Consider the following 18,470-nt stretch of genomic DNA (forward strand, 5'->3'; position numbering starts at 1 on the left):
AGACGCACCGTCGCGGCTGTCCTCCAGGCCCTTCTGCTTGTCCTCGCTCTCGTCGGGGTCATCGGCCTCGTCGTCGTCGTCGTCGTCATTGTACTGTCCCAGGGCGTTCACCAACTCCACAAAAATCTCGTCGTTTATAAACCCACATTCTGGCAATCAGACATCAGGAGCACACGGGGGAAAGCAGACACGTTTACAAGCGCCTCTCGGACCAGGCTGGACCGGTCAGCGTTAGGTCAGCACTGGCCTGAGGTGGAGCGGGAAGCACAATTTTGCTGAAAAATTCACCTTCTCCTCGACATACGCGTCCCCAAGAGCGTGCAGGCCCCGTATGATGGCCTGGGCCTCCTGAGCTGCCCGGGGCTCTGCCCCTCCCACACCGGGGACCTGACGTGCCCCACCCCGACACCAGGCCGCCCGGCTCAGACTCTGATGGCAGCAGCTTAGTGCTGCTGAGTAGCAGAGGGCCTGCGCGAGGCCCAGTCCACTCGATGTACTGATACACTTAAAATCTGTGTGTAACCCAAAATTAAGAAAATTGTATTTAACTGAAATGACACTGACGTTATTTTTGTTTTAAACAACCATACAAAATTATTAAAGTGCAATCATGATCTTTCAACTCAACGACAGTAAAAACACTGAGGAGTTTAGTCCTTTGAACACCAAGCCGCACAACCACAGATCGGAGCCCGTTCCCGGCACCTGCGCCGTGAGCCAGGGAAACGCGGCTCCGGCCTTTCCGCGGAAGGCACCGGCTCACCTCTGTCCCCGTGCACCTTCCCATCATAATTCTTTATCAGCTCTTCAATGAAAGTCCCGTCTTGGTCTAAAACCTCGTCTCCCATGTAAGGAATGTTATGTAAAACAGTCTCATCTTCTACCTAAAAGTGAAAGTACATAGATATATACTTTAAAGTTTATCCTAATAAAAATATTTTTAAACAACCAATATAACTAAGATACATTTGTTTCCTGTAGGTTGGCCGCTTTCCCCGGCTACCATGTTCTCCATTTCTAAAATCATTGACAGCAAACTCTAAAAGATATGAAGAAATAAAAGGACCCCTCCCCCAAGCCAATAAGCATACCTGACAAATAAACTGTTGTGGGGCGGGGGATTTAACAAAAAACACTATGTAACTTGCCTAGTATGTCATCGGTTATTCAAGTTTTCCATTATTTTATGTGCTTCTAAAAAAGGAAAAACTGCAACAAATTATTTTGATCCATATTCAATTTGTATACACATTTTTTAACTTATTTTTGCACATACGAACTGATAAGGTATAGGCCAAAGTGAGAATGGTGAGGGGTCTCCCCAGAGACAGAGTGGGGGGCAGAACAGGAGCATCTACTGAAATCCACTGCTGAGGGAGCAGCGGGGAGGCAGGCGAGGTCTGCTGCGCCCTTGGGAGTCCCTCCCTGGCTGGGGCTTGAACTCGCACTGCCGTGCTGCGGACAGCCTCACAGTGCTGACTGAGTCTTACCAGGAGGCCCTGAACACACTTTCTTATTTCCGATGTTAAAATCTCAAAACCAGTGCAATACTGCTCATCAGAATCAACTATAAATATTATCAAATGTCCCCCTCCAAATAAAATTGACATAAGCAATTAAAACATTCAACATAATAAAAATCTGGGGATATAAAATGAAGTTATCAATGATCCATTTAACTTGGTATGAAAACTAATTGTCCTCATGTAGAAATTAAGAATATTCCACAGGGCCTCCCTGGTGGCGTAAGGGGTTAAATCTCAGCACTATGAAACTGTCCCTAGCTGCAGCCTCCAGCCAGGGAGTGACCCACAGCATGCAGCAGACTTCCCCGGCTCCCCTCAGCAGGGGACTTCAGTAGATCCACCTGTTCTGCTCCCTGCTCTGGTCTCTGATGAGCCGTCTCCCTCCCCCCACCCCACCCCCCACCTCTGGCCTACTCCCCAGCTCTAGTGTGCATAAATAAAACAATAAATCTTAAAAAAAAAAAATCCCACAATACCAGATTATCTCAACACTTGCAACACTGAAACGCACATGGAGCTGGTGCCCATGAGCCTGAAGCGAGGTCTGAGACAACAGGGAAGCAAGGGCGCGGCCCGGCAGGAGGGCCGCTCAGCAGAGGCGCCCCAGGAGGGGCAGGCCTGGCTGCAGGACAAGGAGGGACCTGCGGGGCGTCTGGAGACAGCTGAGGGAGGGCTGCCAGCTAGCTGTGAGGCGCCTGTGACCGGGCGGGCTGAAGCACAGCCAGTCCGAGCAAGAATCCTGCAAACCAGGCGCTGGCTGATTCTGGCCGGGAGAACACGGCAGCTGCCTGACGGTGAGATGCCGGGCTGGGGCCATCACTTGGGAAGGATCTTCCAGAAAGGCCGTGACACGCAAGGGGCAACCAGGCGCAACCAGGAAATAGGAAGAAAAGAACAATTCGAACCCCCGGGAAGCAAACGCAGGGCCTGGCTGAGGCCGTGAAGGCCAGCAGCAGCTCAGCGAGCTGGGCAGAGGCGAGACCCGCGTGCCGCGGGCACCAGGCCGGCCTCACTCCTCTCCTCCCGCGACCCGGTTCTGCGGGTGCAGCCAAACACGTAACCACTAACAGCAAGTTGCCAGCGGACTGGCAGCTCCATGGCCAAAACTTTATCCCAAACAGTCCGCCTGGCAGGTGACGGCACAATGGCTATACTTGACTTGAAAGCCAGATTCCGGCCCCACAAGTGACCCACAGGGCGCGGCGGACCTCCCCTGACCCGCCCGCTGCTCCCCTCAGCGGTGTACTTCGTCAGTGGGCCTGTTCTGCTCCCCGCTCTGTCTCTGGTAAATCCTCTCACCGCCCCCCCCACCTCTAGCCTGGACCCCAGTTCTGTATGATAAATAGATCTTTAAAAAAGGAAACATGAAACCTGCCTGCCTTAAGTTCTTACATATGATTCTCAGACTAAAGGTTTTTGACTAAAGACTTAAAATTAAAAGCACCTGGGTATGCACTCGTGGAGATAAGTGTGCCAGGTGAGCAGCCTTCTTATAACTGTGAGTTACTAGGACATTAGACGCATGTTTCTCGTTTGAATCTACAAACAGTTCTCTAAAGTGGTCTCATCAAGGACTCTCTACAACATTCATATTAGCATTCCTATTTTATATAGGAAGTATAAAGTAATCAGTATTTAACACTGATCAGGTAAGTAAAAAAGGTATTTTTTTTTAAAGATTTATTTGTGCATACAGAACTGGGGTACAGGCCAGAGGTGCAGGGGCCAGAGACAGAGCGGGGAGCAGAACAGGCCGACTGATGAAGTCCACTGCTGAGGGGAGCAGCGGGCGGGTCAGGAGAGGTCTGCCGCGCCCTGTGGTCATCTCCGGGGCAGGCAGGGATCGAACTCGTGCAGAAATGGCTTTAGCTTCTCAGTGCTGTGCTTTAACCTGCTGCGCCACCAGGGAGGGCCCGGCATGTATTTTTTTTATATAACACAAGCATTATTTGAAGCCCGAACAACCAATGGAATTAGAAGAGATCAATGAAACAAAGAGAAAAACCAGTGAAACCAAAATTAGTAAGTTAGTTCTTTAAAAAAAATCAACAAAACGGCCCTCCCTGGTGGCGCAGCGGGTTAAAGCACAGCACTGAGAATCTAAAGCCGCTTCCGCATGAGTTCGATTCCCGCCCACCCCGGAGGTGACCACATGGCACGCCAGACCTCTCGTGGCCGCCCACTGCTCCCCTCAGCAGTGTACTTCGTCGATCTGCCTGTTCTGCTTCCCACTCTGTCTCTGGTGAAGCCTCTCGCCGCCCCTGAGCCTCTGGCCTGTACCCCAGTTCTGTATGCACAAATAAATAAATCTTTAAAAAAAAAAAATCAACAAAACTGGCGAACCTTTATCTACTGAGCTGGACAAAGAAAGAGTATATATTCAAGTTACTAAAATAAGAAACAAAAGTGAGGACATTACCAATTTAACAGAAACAAAGGATTTTAAGAGAGGACTGTGAACACCTGTGTATACTACAAGCTGGATAACCCAAATCAAATGCACAAATTTCTAGAAACATAAAATCTACCAAGAATAAATCACAATGAAATTGTTAAACTATGAACAGACCTGTAAGTAGCTAGGAGGCTGAACCAGTAATCAAAGTCTCCCTGTTAGAAGCCCTGTAACCCTACCATTCATTGGTAAAATCCATCAAAAATTTAAAGAACTAGTATGACTCTTTCCCAAGAGTTCCAGTAAACACTAGAGTGAACATTTCCTGACTCCGTCTATGAAGCCAGCACTACCCTGAAGCCCAAGGCAAAGGCATGAAAACTACAAACCAGCATCCCTTAGGGATTGCCCAAGTCCCTTGTGACAGAAGCCAGAAGCACAGGCACAGAACTACACGCCGAGACGGCAGAGACCGCTCCCGAGAAGCAAGCACGGCTCAGCCCGTGAGCGCCGTCGGGGGCGATGCACCACCGCCAGGACGCTCGGACACGGCTGTCTCGCGAGGGGCCACGCACTGGCGGAAACCAGCAGGGCCCGCTCACGAGAAGAGCCCTCGAGGGCCCAGACATAAAGGAAACACACAGCAGTGACCGCTGCATCCGACTGGAAGGTGGCGCACTCTCCCGCTGAACAGCCGAGAGGGACCCCTGCACCCACCACCGCTGTCCGCCTCGGCCCTGGGAGTCCCAGCCAGAGCAACAGGCGCATGAGAGAAGCAAAAGGCAGCCTGTAGGGAAAAAAGAAACTGTCACGCTAGACAACCTGACCTGTGACGTCAGAGCCCTGGAGCCCCCCAGAAACACTGCCAGGGTGAACCGGCAAAGCACAGGGTGCAGAGGGAACACAGAAACCAAGTGCGTTTCTGCACACGAGGAGCAGTCTGGAAATTGCAAAGGTAACACCATTTGCAGCAGCATCTAAAAGAATAAACAGCCTCACCTGGCGCACCGTAAGGTGCATGCCACGGTGCTAGCCAGCCAGACCCTCTCCCCCCAAACAGTATCTAAGACCCTCCTTACAGACCCCCACTGATGCTTTGGGCTGAAATAGAAAAAAACCTATCCTAAAATCTCAAGGGGCCCAAAGTCAAAGCAGTTTTGAAAGAACAAAGTGGGAAGGACTCACACTTCCTACGTGCAAAGCCACAGTGGCCAGGCCGCTGGGGTGACCTGTGACAAAGGTCACCTCTCACCAAGAGCAGAGCATCATGAACAAACAGCACTTGAAAAGCCGGACATCCACATGTGAGGAAAACAAAGCTGGACCTTTACCTAAACACTCAGATCAATTCAAAGTGAAAGAGCAAAGCGTAAGCTCTGGAGCAAAACTCGCACAAGAAAACAAGCACTGAAGCTTCCCGGCACTGGGCTGGTGATGCTGGCTTAGGTGTGCGCCAGACAGCAAAGGAGAAACTGGGCAAACTGGATTCCATCTTTTAAGATTCTGTGCATCGAGAAAATCAAGGGAGAGGAGTGAGACCAGAGACTGGAAGAAACTGTTGCGAGCCACTGATCTGGGAAGGAGTTCACGGGCATAAGCACAGAATTTCTGAAAGTCAACAAGAAACCAAGCGCCTCTCAAAGCTGGACAGAGCCTCACACATCCCCCGAAGGTGCCCGACACCACCGGGCAGCAGGGACGGGGCTGTCAGCACCACAGCGCCCGCGCGCCCGCGAAGGGCCCCGGAGAAGGGCAGGGGGCGGGGTGCACCGCGCCCGGGGCGGCACGGCCTCTGCGTGGGGGGCTCAAACATTCAAACTGGGCTGCTCACGCCATCCAGCATCCCACCTCCAGCTAACCTCGGAAGGATCACGCTCAGCGCCTAGAAGAAATCCTTGCAGACCCACGGTCACAGCAGCCAACGGCAGGAGCAGCCGGCGGCCCGAGCGCACCGGGCTCGCTGCCCCACAGCACGGCCCTCGGGACAGTGCCACAGGCGGCGGCCAGTGCCGCAGGGCGGCGGAAGGCACATCCGGCTTCCACTTCCACAGGTGCCCAGAATACGAGAGACAGAAAATACAGCGGGGTGGGCCAGGGGCCAGGGAGGGCGGGGGCGCTGTCGGGGCCCAGAGGCTCGGCTCACAGAGTGAGCCTCCTGGGTGTGCATTGCACCGCGTAAGAAAGGAGTAAACAGCTTGAAAAGCAAAGGACACACAGCTGAGCTTCTCATCTGCTGCGAGGAAGCAGAGGACACTGCCGTTTGCGACAGAAGCTACCGGCCAGTGCGGTCTGCAAACAAGAGCGTGGCTGCGGTTTTCACCGCACACATCCTTTAACATGCTGCTGAAGACCGTCTTAAGCAAAAAGCTCTCTACTGACAAAACCCCAAAGTCAGACTGAGATTATAGGACAATGAAGGACATCAACAGAAAAACTAATGTATACATATAATATATAACTAATGTATATAGATAACATATATATATATAATATATATAATTTTATACCTAAAACTGATTTAAATGTAGTTGTTAATCCTAAGGATGGCTTTTGCTTAACGCTTCTGACTGAATATCCAACTAGGAAAGCAACAATGCAAAGGCTTAAATCTACATGTTGTATGTCCTTAAATGACATCATTTTGTTCAAACACTAAAGAAAGGGGGAAGAAGACTCCCAGTCAGGGCCTCTGTCGTGCGGCGTCCGCAGGTGGCAGGCATCCTGTCCAGGGCAGGGCCTGCCCTGAGCTGGGGGACAGCTCAGTCACCCAGCCCCCGAGTGAGAAAGAGCACGATGGAAAGCAGAAATGCAAGGTATCGCTGAACAGCAGACGTGTGGGCGTTCATTTACAAGGTCAGCTACGCTGGTGTGTCCAGTAATATGCCACAGAAACTCAATTCTTGCCTACACCAATTAGCTGAAGGTCAAATCAGGCTTCGTTAAATGCTCCGTTACATACACGCTCCAAGGGGCGATTCCCACGAACCTGTGGCTGACGTGAGACGCGGCAGGCTGCCGTGTCAGCCAGAGACCGTACTGACACTTCGGGCGCTTTCTCAACGCACACCGTCCCTTATTAACCTTGCCAAGAAAATCACCTATGCTTTTTAAAACAAATTATTACCAAATAAGCACGAGATACATTACTTACATACCATAAAATTCTGCTGCAGGGGCGACCAAGAATACATTATGGGGACTGAAGCAACTGCGTTCAGAGTCTTTAGTGGGATGACTTGTGCTGGAAAATCCAAATCACTGGTCACCGAACACTAGAAGAGACAAAATAAAAGTGACTCATAATAAAAGGACCCTTAAGTCACAGTCATCATGCTATATAAAGGGGGCTTTGCCTGCTCTAATCATTTTGAAAAAGAAATTCATCCAAGACTGCGAGGGTCTTCTCAGCAAGGATTCTCTTCCCTCTCTCCTTTTCACTTAAGGAGAAAATCAGGATTTTCAAAACCCTCCAAATTTGCAAAATTTCAAAACTTTGAATTTGCAAAATTTCAAAAATTTCCAGCTTCCCGTACTTAGGAGTATCAAAATAGTATTTTAAAGTTCATTTCAGACTCACTGCTCCATGCTTTTCACTATGCATTTCCTGGTTCAACAATTAATGCCTTTCACATGTCAATCACATGGAATAATAACATATATAAACTACACTACTTCAACCATACTTAATAAGAATGTGAACACTTGTTAGGTTAACCTTTCTAATCTTTATCTTCCCTTTCAAAATTTCAAGTGTCATTTGCTGATGTCATACAGTAACAAGTATTAAGCATTAAGATGGGAGTTCCAATCGTAACAAGAGGTTCAAAGCAGCGCTCTGAGACTGTGATCCCCAACCCTCAGCGCTCCTCAGTCTGGGCAATGCTTCCGACACTGGTATCCGCAGCCCTCGTCACCACACTGTAAGACAGGTGCTAGTCCTGGTGCCCACTTTAAGGGTCAGAAAATGAAGGGGAAGCAAGACCGAGCAACCGGCCAGAGCCAGCCCTGAGACAGGGCTAGAACCTAAACCCACAAAGTCTGGCTCTGAAGTCTCTGACCTACCCGGACCGGACAGAGGCTCCCTGGTCACGAGACCATCCTTCCGGAGTGCCCAGTGCACGCATGCTCTGGAAAGTCCGTTTCTTATTCACTCTGAGACACCAACGTCAAGGCACATCCCCACCTCCTGTATCACTACGAGAACCCTGCTGCCAATTAAACTGATACACAATGATTTCTGGTGACAGGCATTCTGGCATGCATGCCAACTTCAAATGCTGAGAGTTTCAAATCTTTGCATCTTCAAGTCTATGAAATGCAGCAAAACCCGTGCACTCTGCACTCTGTCCAGGAACCCAGCTTTTCTTGCGAGTACCTCTACCCAATTGCCAGTCCATAAATAGCCTGGACCAGATTCATCATGGACAAATCAATAAACACAGAGCAAAAAGTAACAGGACTGGGGCAGTAAAATGAAACCAAAAATGAGATATATAACACACACATAATTACTAACTGTTTAGTTTCATTGTCTTAAAACAGCAGGACTGATTTGGTGGACATGTCTGGCATCAGGCCGCACCCGGCCCGGCGCTTCACAAGGCAGCGGCCGCCTGACGCCGGTCACCGAGACGCGGCAGCAGCTCCTCCCCGGGGGAGTGGGCCAGAGACAGAGCGCCCGGCAGAGCTCACAGCGGCCGGTGACTCACCGCTCATTTGCTCTTAGAGGGGCCAAAGGCAGAGAGGACGCCCGCAGACACACGGCTCCCACAGCTCAGAGGCTGCGCCCAGCAGCACCTGGCCCTCCCTCTCCGCCGCGGGCCCCGGCTCAGTTCTTCACCCACCCTCTCCTCCCCCAGTAAAGCAGCAGTCACAGCAGTGGGCGTTTATTGAGCACATACTCGGTGCAGGCGCTGTGCTAAGTGTTGTAGAGCCCTCATCTTGGCCTTCACGCAGAAGAGGAGTCTGCAGCTCGGCGCGCTCAGCCTGCCGAGGGGAAGGTGGTCAACCACCCCAGGATGGAGGCCCACGCCGACTCCAACTCCAGGAGCTTAATCCTGACGCTGAGGCCTGCCCAGGCGCTCGCAGGTGAGAGCCCAGGGAGCAACACACACATCCCTGGCTCCGCTCCCTCTTCCCTCTTCCCTTCTACTGAGTCAGTAACTGGGGCAAGGAGTCAGCATCAATACTGAATAAAGGGCTCCACATCACCCGGTGATTTTAAGGAAAAAATAAACTGCATTTTAGTAAGACAATTTTTAGAGTTTGGGGGCTTTGTCGCCTACGGGGGTGAGGGCCTTAAATCTATGCACTGGCCCCTCTAAAGTTTGGGGGGGTAGAGAACAGGCTGCAACCCAACTCATTGGCCTGTTTTAATACCTCAACCCAGTCACACGCAGCCAAGCAGCTGAACACCACCAGCTACCAGACACCTGCCCCGTGGAACGATGCAGAAACGCGCCTCGTCTGCCCAGCAAGGTCGGCGGGCTCCCCTCGGAACAGAAGGCTTCCAGAGGCCCGGAGGCGGGCCGGCAGCCCGCGGCTCTGCGGCCACCCCGCCCCGGCCCGCAGAGCCCCACACAGGGCCACTACGGGTGGAAATGAGCTCTCTCCCGGGGTCACGGCAGTGAGGCAGAGCGGTCTACCTCTGTCTCTCAACACTCAGCACAGTGTCTCAAAAAGAAAGCAGGCGCTCAAAAAATGCTTCTGACACCAACAGACCCGGCTGTGTTCCCCATGAAGAACTCGACCTCCGTCACTCTCGACAGCGCACGGGTTGAGGAAATTGAAGGCCTACCCCACCCACTGTCTGAAAATATCACTACAAACCTACCCCATTCTTTTACCTATTAACCTTAACTATTAACCACATTCCTTTCACTTATGAAACAGTCAAATGCAAAGGCATTTGTAGGTAAAAACAGGTGTAGGAATTCTTATTTATGACTTACAGAAAAAAGTACTCAAAAATCCCAGTTGCATACCAGTAATGTTTTTTTCTTTGAAAATGTATCATCCTTGACAGTTTATATAACAACTTCCAAACCCCTCAGAGTTCTGAGAGGGATTTTGACCTCAGGTGTCTCTGCAGCATTTTACCTGACCAGCCGCGTGTCCTAGCCTCAGGAGCTCACGAGGAGACCTGTACCAGCGGTTACTAGGGTTAGTTACACGCTAGCCCTAGCTCCAATTTGAGGGTCGCACAAAGAGGTTTCTAGTTATGACTCATCAGCAAAGGTAAGGAAAGAAAAAAGGTCTGCAAGTTATCAAGGATGCTACATTTTCAGAGAAACACAGCTACTGGTAAGAAACCAGGGTCCTCTGAGGATGGAGAGACTTACATCGACCAGCTGGCACAATAGGCGACTGTGTGGCTGGACCACTGGGAGCTGGAGAGGGAGGTCAAGCCAAAAATAGTGCTGTAGGAGTACACAGCCCCAGAGACTCTTGGCAGAAGGCTGGTTCCAAGTAAAAACTGTGTTAGGAAAACCGTAGAGGGAAGAGCAGGTGACTGGCCTGCAGGGAAGGGAGAGACATTAACACACCCTACTATGTGCCGACACTATGCTACAGATTTACCAACGTTACCCTTTAAAATCCACAGCTACCCTATGAGGTAGGTATGACTCCCCCTCTTACAGCAGGAAACCCCAACGGACAACAGCCATGGCTGCTGACCCCTGAATAATCTTCACCATCGGGGGCTAAAGTCCAACTTCAGTCCAGCAAGGGGACACAGACCGAGTTAAAGTATTCTTGGGTGCCGGCTGGTCCACTGGGCCACACTGGGACACGGCCCGCTGTACTGGCTGACGCTCCTTCTCCGGGCAGAAGCCGTAACGCACGGCAACCTCCCACCTTGGCGGCGGCGAGACAGCCCAGGGATCCGGAGGAAGCGCCGGCTGCCACCCAACTCTAGAGGAGGCCAGGGTACCTCCCAAACAGTAGCGTAAGTGGAGAAGAGAGAAGACCCTCAAGTCTTAAGTGAGCTAGCCTTTCTGATGAAAATGGGAGCATGAGTCCTGAAGAAAAAACTGGAACGAGATAAACACCAAGTGTGGAGAAGAGAAACCCCACACACCAGAGAGGCACCACAGGTCTGGAAGGCAAACGGGAGGTGGTCAGGGAGGAGGTACTTCACCCACAGAAGAGTCAGTCCGAAAGCTGGGAACAGCTGAGGTGCTGACACAGACGTGAGCGAGCAGCTTATCAAGGAGCTTAGGAATGAAAAAGAGTGGCTCATGCCAGACTCTGGGTTATTTCAATTTTTTGCTGTTCAGTATTTGTGTTTCTAAGCATTTCTGATGAGGGGAGACCTCCACCCTGCAACATAAGGCTACTGCTTCCGCGTTCACTTACAACAGAAAAGAGGTTGTCTTCGAAGAATCAGTGGCTACATTTCTTCTCAGGGAAGTGGGTGAGGGGAGGCATTTTCGCATGGAACATTTTTTGTGATATAATTTCAGAAAGTTTAGACCCTTAAAGCTCTTCCCTGCATCCTGCCTCCAGGGGTCAGCCTCTGGGTAAAAGGGATCAAAAATATATGAACTCAATTAATCCTATTAAAACCTAATATAGAGTCTGCAGGGGCCTTTTAGGGCAAATCACCCCTCTCAAAACCTGCAGTTTCTTTAGAAACTTCAGTTGTGTTAAATTACTGGCTATCAGAAACACAACAGTCACAGGACATAAGTAGGTAAACAAGAAAACATGATGCAGTGTTCATCCATCTCACACAAACCAATTAAAAAACAATCCCAGATATGTGGAAATAAGACCATTTCTGTCATTAAAAAGAAAGGACGACCAGGAAGGGCACGAGGGGTGTGTGGGCGCGTGGGGTCAGCCCTGCGGTGGAGAGGGCTCGCCGGCAGGCTCAGGGGCCTGGGGTGCCCAGGGCAGTGCCCAGCTCAGGCGGGTGGCTGCTAGTTGGGCCCGTCCACGGCTCTCCAGACACCCAGAGGCACTCGATTCAGCACTAATTATCCAGTAAGGGGTGCTGAAAACTAAGTAGAAAAAATTTAAACATTTCTAAATTCCCCACTTACTCTTTCTACAAAGGCTCCTTACAGCTAAATTCTATGAAAACATCTAAAAGGAAAGATGAACAGGCAATTTTTAATCTCAAAGTAGAGAAAGACGTTGTAAGCCTGTAAGAAACACAGAAACAAAGACGTTCTAATTTGACTATATAAACATCTGAAACTTCTATGTAGCCATTAATACCAGAATTAACATCAAAATGTGGCAAAGAAAACTAAAACGTTCATATAGTCCTTAAAAATCGGAAGACAAAGTCCAGCTCAGTATAAAAAGGACCAAGAGCAAGCTAGCCAGTTCATAAAAGAGCTGTGCTCAGTGTCCTAAGCCTCTCCAGACAGCTGAAGGAAAGCAAGCTGGAAAAATAACTGACCTATCACACTGAGGGTTACAACTTGATACACTGAGTTGAAAAAATACAGGTGAGCAGCCATTTCTGCAAACAAGGTGGCAAAGTGTAAATGTAAAAAATCATCCATGGGGCAATCTGCAATACCTACAAAAATATTAAAAATATGCATATCCTCGAACTAGTTCTATTTCTGGAATCTACTCAACAAAATTACTCCACAGATGTAGATAAAACATGGAAACACTGATTGCAAAAATAAAAACTTACTGGTCATGGTCACCATTTGAGGCAGTTAATGATGGCCTGTCGCAGCCTCGAAACCACGTACTATTAGCGAAGACTGGAGACCGGGACTGAGGCGGGGAAGGGACAGCCCAGAGTGGCAAGTGTATTTCATCTGGCCATTAACTTCTTAAAACATGTACTATTAACATGCTATCACTATTAAGAAGAAAAGAAATCTGAAAGAATCAGAGGGGGGATTGCCAACTGCTTCTTATCTACTTGAATTTCTACAATAATCATTTTATAGTAACCTTTTAACTGGAGAGACAAATAAAACAAGAGTTTCACTGATCCAGCTGACATTAACTAGTATAAAAGTGAATCATTCAGCTGCAAAGGCAGCCCACAAAATCTGTCCCAACCCTTCGAAAGTAGAACTCAAGTAACAATCTTTTACAAAATCTAGTGAAGGAAGACAAAATAGAATCCCCAAGCAGTGAATTTAAGTCAACCCACATTTATCAAGGGGAACTGTGACAGAAGTTTCAGGTCTAAGAAAATGTTCTTATTACTGCAGAACAAAAAACAATGTTTAACATTGTGGGCTGGACAATCATTTCTTCCAGTTTTGAGATAGCCGTCTCTTGGCTTTTAAAACAGCTATCAAAATTTGCTTCAGCAATTTAGAAAGAAACTTATCTATGTAACAGTCAATTTAACAATACTTAGCCAAACACCAACTATACACACAATATTCTAGGAGAAAAACAGCGTAAGAGAAACTGCTGGTTTATCAGTTGCACAAAATAAACTTGAAAATTGTGAAACGTATACTCAAACCTAGTAATATGGTGAGAGAGAAATGTAATCATAGCTGATTTTCCCTTTAAATCGCCTTTTGGAAAAGCATAAAATGCTTCTATCAATTCCCTTCCAAAAGAAAAGGAATCCCTCCTTTAGGAAGTGCCCATCTTCATGCCTGGCAGATGGGCAGCCAGGGGGAGCGAGCCGCAGCGCCCTGCAGACCAGCACGGGCAGCCACGCTCCACAGGGCCCCGACAAGCGGGCGGAGGGGCAAAACGCAGCTTCAGCAACTAAGAAACCATTTCCTGGAGGCACCAAGAAGATGGAGAGATTTGGCCTGGGAGCCAGAACAGACGCTGGAGAGGGCCATCATGTGCTTCTAAACCCTGGGAAACCACCACCACCACCACCCCCCACCCCCAAGCGCTGGAAGCCAGGCGGCCATCAGCTCAGCGCCCTGAAGGTCTGCATCACTTGACAGAAGCTCTCCCAGCGCCCTCCCACCCCCCAAACTCCTTTTGCAAATAACAAATCACAAGGGTAAACTAATGACCCTTTGAGGGTGCCAGCTTGAACCCCTTCCGAGCAGGAGGGCGCTGCTGTCCTCCCGGTGCTCCCTGCGGGTCAGATGTGGCGGAGAAGCCCCACATTAAGTACGTATTTTAAAATCTAAGTCTCCTCATTAGTAAGGAAGATAGAGAACGCTTACAAGACTAGTCTCCTGGGCATCTACAAACTCCTGCAGGGCGGAAATTACAGAGCCAGCCGCTGCCCAAGTGCTGGGCGCACAGCTGCGGCCCACGGGAGGGGCCGGCGCCCAGGAGGGTGCTCTAGCTGGCAGTAAGAGGCGGCGGGGTGTACAGGAAGAGCTGCACCCACGAGAGTAGCTCCCCAACCAGTTTCTCTTTAGAACTGGGAAACCCCAACACCGCGCCTGAGCTCCAGGGTGCAGACTGCAGAGCGGGGCCTGCAGCCAGCACCTGAGAAGGCAAAGGGATGAAGTCGCCAGGTGACGTCCTCCTGATGAATCGCTAGTGCCGGGCCTGTGCGCACCTTCCGCGACATTGTCGAGTGAATCTTCCTTACAGGATTAACCGGAGCGCAAAGGGAATAAACGTAAAGCATGTCTGTCTTCAAGAAGTCAGGGGTGGTTTTGAAAAGGAGAAAGCAGACACACCTCCTGTATTAAGCGGCTCCAGACCGGCCCGGGCTCGTCACCACGGCAACAAAACTAGGCCCCGAGCGTGACCTGAAAGCACGCACGCGGGAGGGCCCAGTCGGCCCAAGCGCACCAGGGCGCCCGCAGGCCCCGCACCCCACTCTCCAGGGCAGCTCTGCCGGGACCATGCAGGAGGGAAGGAGCACACGACTCCAGGGAGAAACCGCGCGTGGCTGCGGACAGCAGTTATAAAAGAGCAACGTATAAAAACAAGCACCGCGCTGAACAACCTTGAAGCCGCACTCCCCGCCGGGAAGCCTCAGACTGGCCGCAGCCAGAGACAGGCTGACTTATTTGTCCCTCTGCTGCTGGCCTACTTTGGACTCCCAACTTTTAAAGCATATAAAAGAAACTGATATTTAGCTAGAAATGCTCGGTGAGGACAAATTAAGCAGGGAAATAGTCTGGGCAGAAAAACAAGGACATTCGTCCTTCCCACTCCTACAACTTCATCATTTATTGTGTTAACACCAAAACAATTTTCACAAGCATCCAAGCCTGTGATGTTCTGCGGGGCGGGGCAGAGGCAGGAGACTTGGGAGCGGAGTCTGACTCTTGGAGTCAGCTCAAAGACCAGTGTGTGCCCTGAGTTTTCCAAGCAACAAGACCTGAACCCCAAAGCTGGAGACCACCTTCCTCCCTCTGCACTAACACCTCAAGAAATGGTCTTTGCGCAACCTGTGTGAGGTACTAGGAAGTGCCAAGTTTAGAAAAAACTGTTTCATTAAAATGCTGTTTTCTCCTTACAATTTCTCACAAAATCCACAATAAAAACTGAGGTATTTTTACATTCAATGACTTATCTGACCCTGACAAAATTAAAAGCAAAGCTCAATTAGTAAGTGTTCTTTTCAATAAATTTTGCTCAAACTTAACATCAAAACTTACATCATGAACATAATGAGCTTCCCTGATTTCTCAATGTGGCCGAATAAAGCAAACTCTTCTGGCCCCCACCAGACCTTTAGAGCAAGCCATCTGACCTGCCCCTTCTAAGGTTTAGTTTCCTCAGGACGGGGTGTGTGCAGGGGAGGGCACACTCAGCCACTACAACAACCAGAGAGGCGGCCAGTGTGCGAGTGCCCAGCCGCTGCCCACTCTCATCACACCCGGGCTGCATTCCGAGGCTTGTAACAGGGGCAGAAAAACGGTTTCTTCTTCCTTCACCTCAAAATTTCCAAAAGGTCAGACAAAACATTCAAAAGAATTACTTGTTCCTTTTGAGAACATTCAAATCACTCTAGCTGGCATAGAAAAGAACCCCTCTCACACCTGCTATGTTGATAAACAGGCATTTACCTCTAGAGTCCGGTTCTGACCTGCCCCCAGTGATTGATGTGGGTGCTGGAGCATACTATATGTATTTACACATAACTGCACGTCAGAATTTTAAACAGTTGTCACCAAAAAAAAAAAAAAAAAGCCTAAGTACGAGCCCCGTCACAGTGACGCCAGACGTCACTGAGACCGGACCAGGCGAGCCCTGCAGACCCCACGGGCAGAGCTGCCCCGGCCGAGCCGGCACACCCACCACAGGCTTCAGACCACGCCGAATTCTGCCTGATCTGTGCACGAGAGAAACAGCTGCTCACTGAAAACACTGTTTCCGAGCAAATTCATCCTTTCGATGCTTCCATATAGTACATAGTGTAACTTGAATTCTAAATCACTTTCTTCCCTCTTCCTGATTAACTCTAAGTAGCACTCCATACCCTATGCCAAATCTCTCAATGCAAAACAAGTACTTAAACAAATGACCTAACCAGAACCTCACTAACTCCTTCTACCTTGTTTAAACCTTTGCCATTTTGCAACTGTTTTCATGTGTTCCTTAATTACAAGTCTACCACAGACTGCCTCCCTCTGATAACAGAAACCTGATTAGGGCCAACTCATTTAGTAAATGCCACAGATTAAAAAAAAAAAAAGTCTGATCTCTTGACACCGAATTAAAATATCCTATGGTGAGACTTAGAGTTTAAAACAAAGTGTATAACAAAAACATTGTCAGCTCAGGAATATGGTGAGGAGGAAACAGCTGCTATCCAGCACATGGCTAATTTGTACTATGGGGAGGGAGAAAGGACGACTGAGCCAGGCAGCCTTGTCCTAAACAGTGATCCGATGCGGGTGGGAAAGAGTGCTTCATTTAAAAGGCTTTTCTTCATTAAGTCGTAAGAGTCAAGTTCACTCAACAACAGTCAAAGCACTTTCTGAACCCCACAGCTCTGGAGCAACCAGTGTGGCTTAAGCCCCCTTAACAGTGGCAGATTAGAGAGACACAGCGGCAGGAAGATGACCGCTCATGACCAACCAACATTCCAGCAGCACAGCCCAGCGGCCCGCGTCACTGCAGCGAGTTCACCAACCTCCCTGGTCCCGCGCAATGAGCTCACAGAAGTCAGGATGTGCACGGGCTGGATCCTGCGCTGCTTCCATTCTTGGTTTAAGATCTCCGTTCTTTCCAAAATTTTCTGACGGTTAGAACTAAACATACTCTTAAAAAAAAGGAGAAAAAGTATTCACTGTTAGAAAATTTGTCATCTCTAAAACAGGCTAAAATCTAGTGCTATTTCCAAAGTATCAGGAACATTCCCTCATATGCACATATCAGTCTAGACTGTAGCTTCCCACAGTCACATAATATGCAAACACCACCCCTATGATTTTGTTGAGAGTGACGGGGAACAGGAGATAATTTTCATCCTTTAACTTTGTACTAAAAAAAAATCACAATGACTAGAAACATAAACCATGAAACCCTTTCCTCTGTATCTGGGCCAGAGTTTAATAGAAAGTGATTCCAAGAGGTGGACTGTCACTATTACACTAAAAGCTGCCAGGCCGTGAATGTTGCTTTACAGGAAGACAGAGCCGGCAGCTCCCAGGACTCCCCCATCTATCTGTAAGTATGACCCTGGCTGAAAAGGCACTGTGTGAGTCAGACCTCACTCAGCGGGGACAGGGCAGGGCCCTAAACGCAGAGGACGAAGCTGTACCTTGACTTCATCAGCCCGCCGGAACCTCTTGAGCTGTCGCAGCCGCATATACTCAGATTTTACTCGCTTCCGCCAACAAACAGGTCCCTTCTCAGACTTCTTCCCAGTCTGGCCCATGATTATTCTAAAAGCAATGGTTTCACATTAAAATCACTAAGCTAACCCGTCTCAACATGATCACATTTTAACCCCCAGCCAACTATCCACCCTTGCAAGAAACACACCCCACTCCCCACCCCGCCCCTGCCCCCCCACACACAGGACTGAGGGGCTCATCGTGTATGGCTAATCTTTCAGCATTCCCTTCAAAGCGGCAATTCTCATTCCATATGACTTTTAAAAAAGGCATTTTTATTCCCAAATACTCTCCATTCCTATAATGGACAAATGTAAGCCCAGTGCAGGGTTAAAATGCAAGTGACAAGGTTTTTTGGCCATGAGAACCATACTTGTGAAGGGGGAGAAATGTACAAACATATTGTAAATTTTTATCACTAAATTAGCTGTTTCAGACATAAATGAGTAACTTCAGATAATTCAACAAAGTAAAACTTACAGCACCAAAAGTAGAAAATACACATGACACATGATGTAGCAACTGCACGCATTACCCTCACGCCACACACTGTAGCCATGTTTTTTGCCTCGGACAGTGATTTAAAAGTCTGCACTCTCGCATCCGGTCGCTCCCTCGCAGGAGGCGCCCAGGCACAAGCCCATTGGAGGGGACGGGCGCTCTGCAGGCGCCAGCAGCTGGATCCTGCTGACTTGGGCTTCACTGCAGCTGACCAGCCTCTAGCCTGCGGGAGCCCCACCTTAAACCTAAGCCAGGGTGCTCTTCCAGAACAACAAAACCATGCTGGCACCTTCGCAGGATTAGGAGTTTTCTCTGGTAAAACAGTGGAAAGCC

General features: G+C 49.2%; 1 protein-coding gene across 1 annotated transcript in view; it reads right to left on the bottom strand.

The window, feature by feature from the left end:
• The window catches only part of EZH2 (enhancer of zeste 2 polycomb repressive complex 2 subunit), a 25,411-nt gene extending 7,706 nt beyond the window's left edge, over nucleotides 1–17,705 (bottom strand). Inside the window, exons 1-5 of the mRNA XM_004694349.2 lie at nucleotides 17,561–17,705; nucleotides 16,958–17,059; nucleotides 7,077–7,193; nucleotides 764–884; nucleotides 9–149 (exon numbers count right to left, since the gene is read on the bottom strand). Coding sequence (XP_004694406.1) covers nucleotides 9–149; nucleotides 764–884; nucleotides 7,077–7,193; nucleotides 16,958–17,059; nucleotides 17,561–17,677 — 598 coding nt within the window. The 5' untranslated portion in view covers nucleotides 17,678–17,705. The remainder of the gene's footprint in view (nucleotides 1–8; nucleotides 150–763; nucleotides 885–7,076; nucleotides 7,194–16,957; nucleotides 17,060–17,560) is intronic.
• Between the last annotated feature and the right edge of the window lie 765 nt (nucleotides 17,706–18,470).

Source organism: Condylura cristata, unplaced genomic scaffold (assembly GCF_000260355.1).
Source record: "Condylura cristata isolate star-nosed mole 26May11 unplaced genomic scaffold, ConCri1.0 scaffold00042, whole genome shotgun sequence".
NCBI classification, from domain to species: domain Eukaryota; kingdom Metazoa; phylum Chordata; class Mammalia; order Eulipotyphla; family Talpidae; genus Condylura; species Condylura cristata.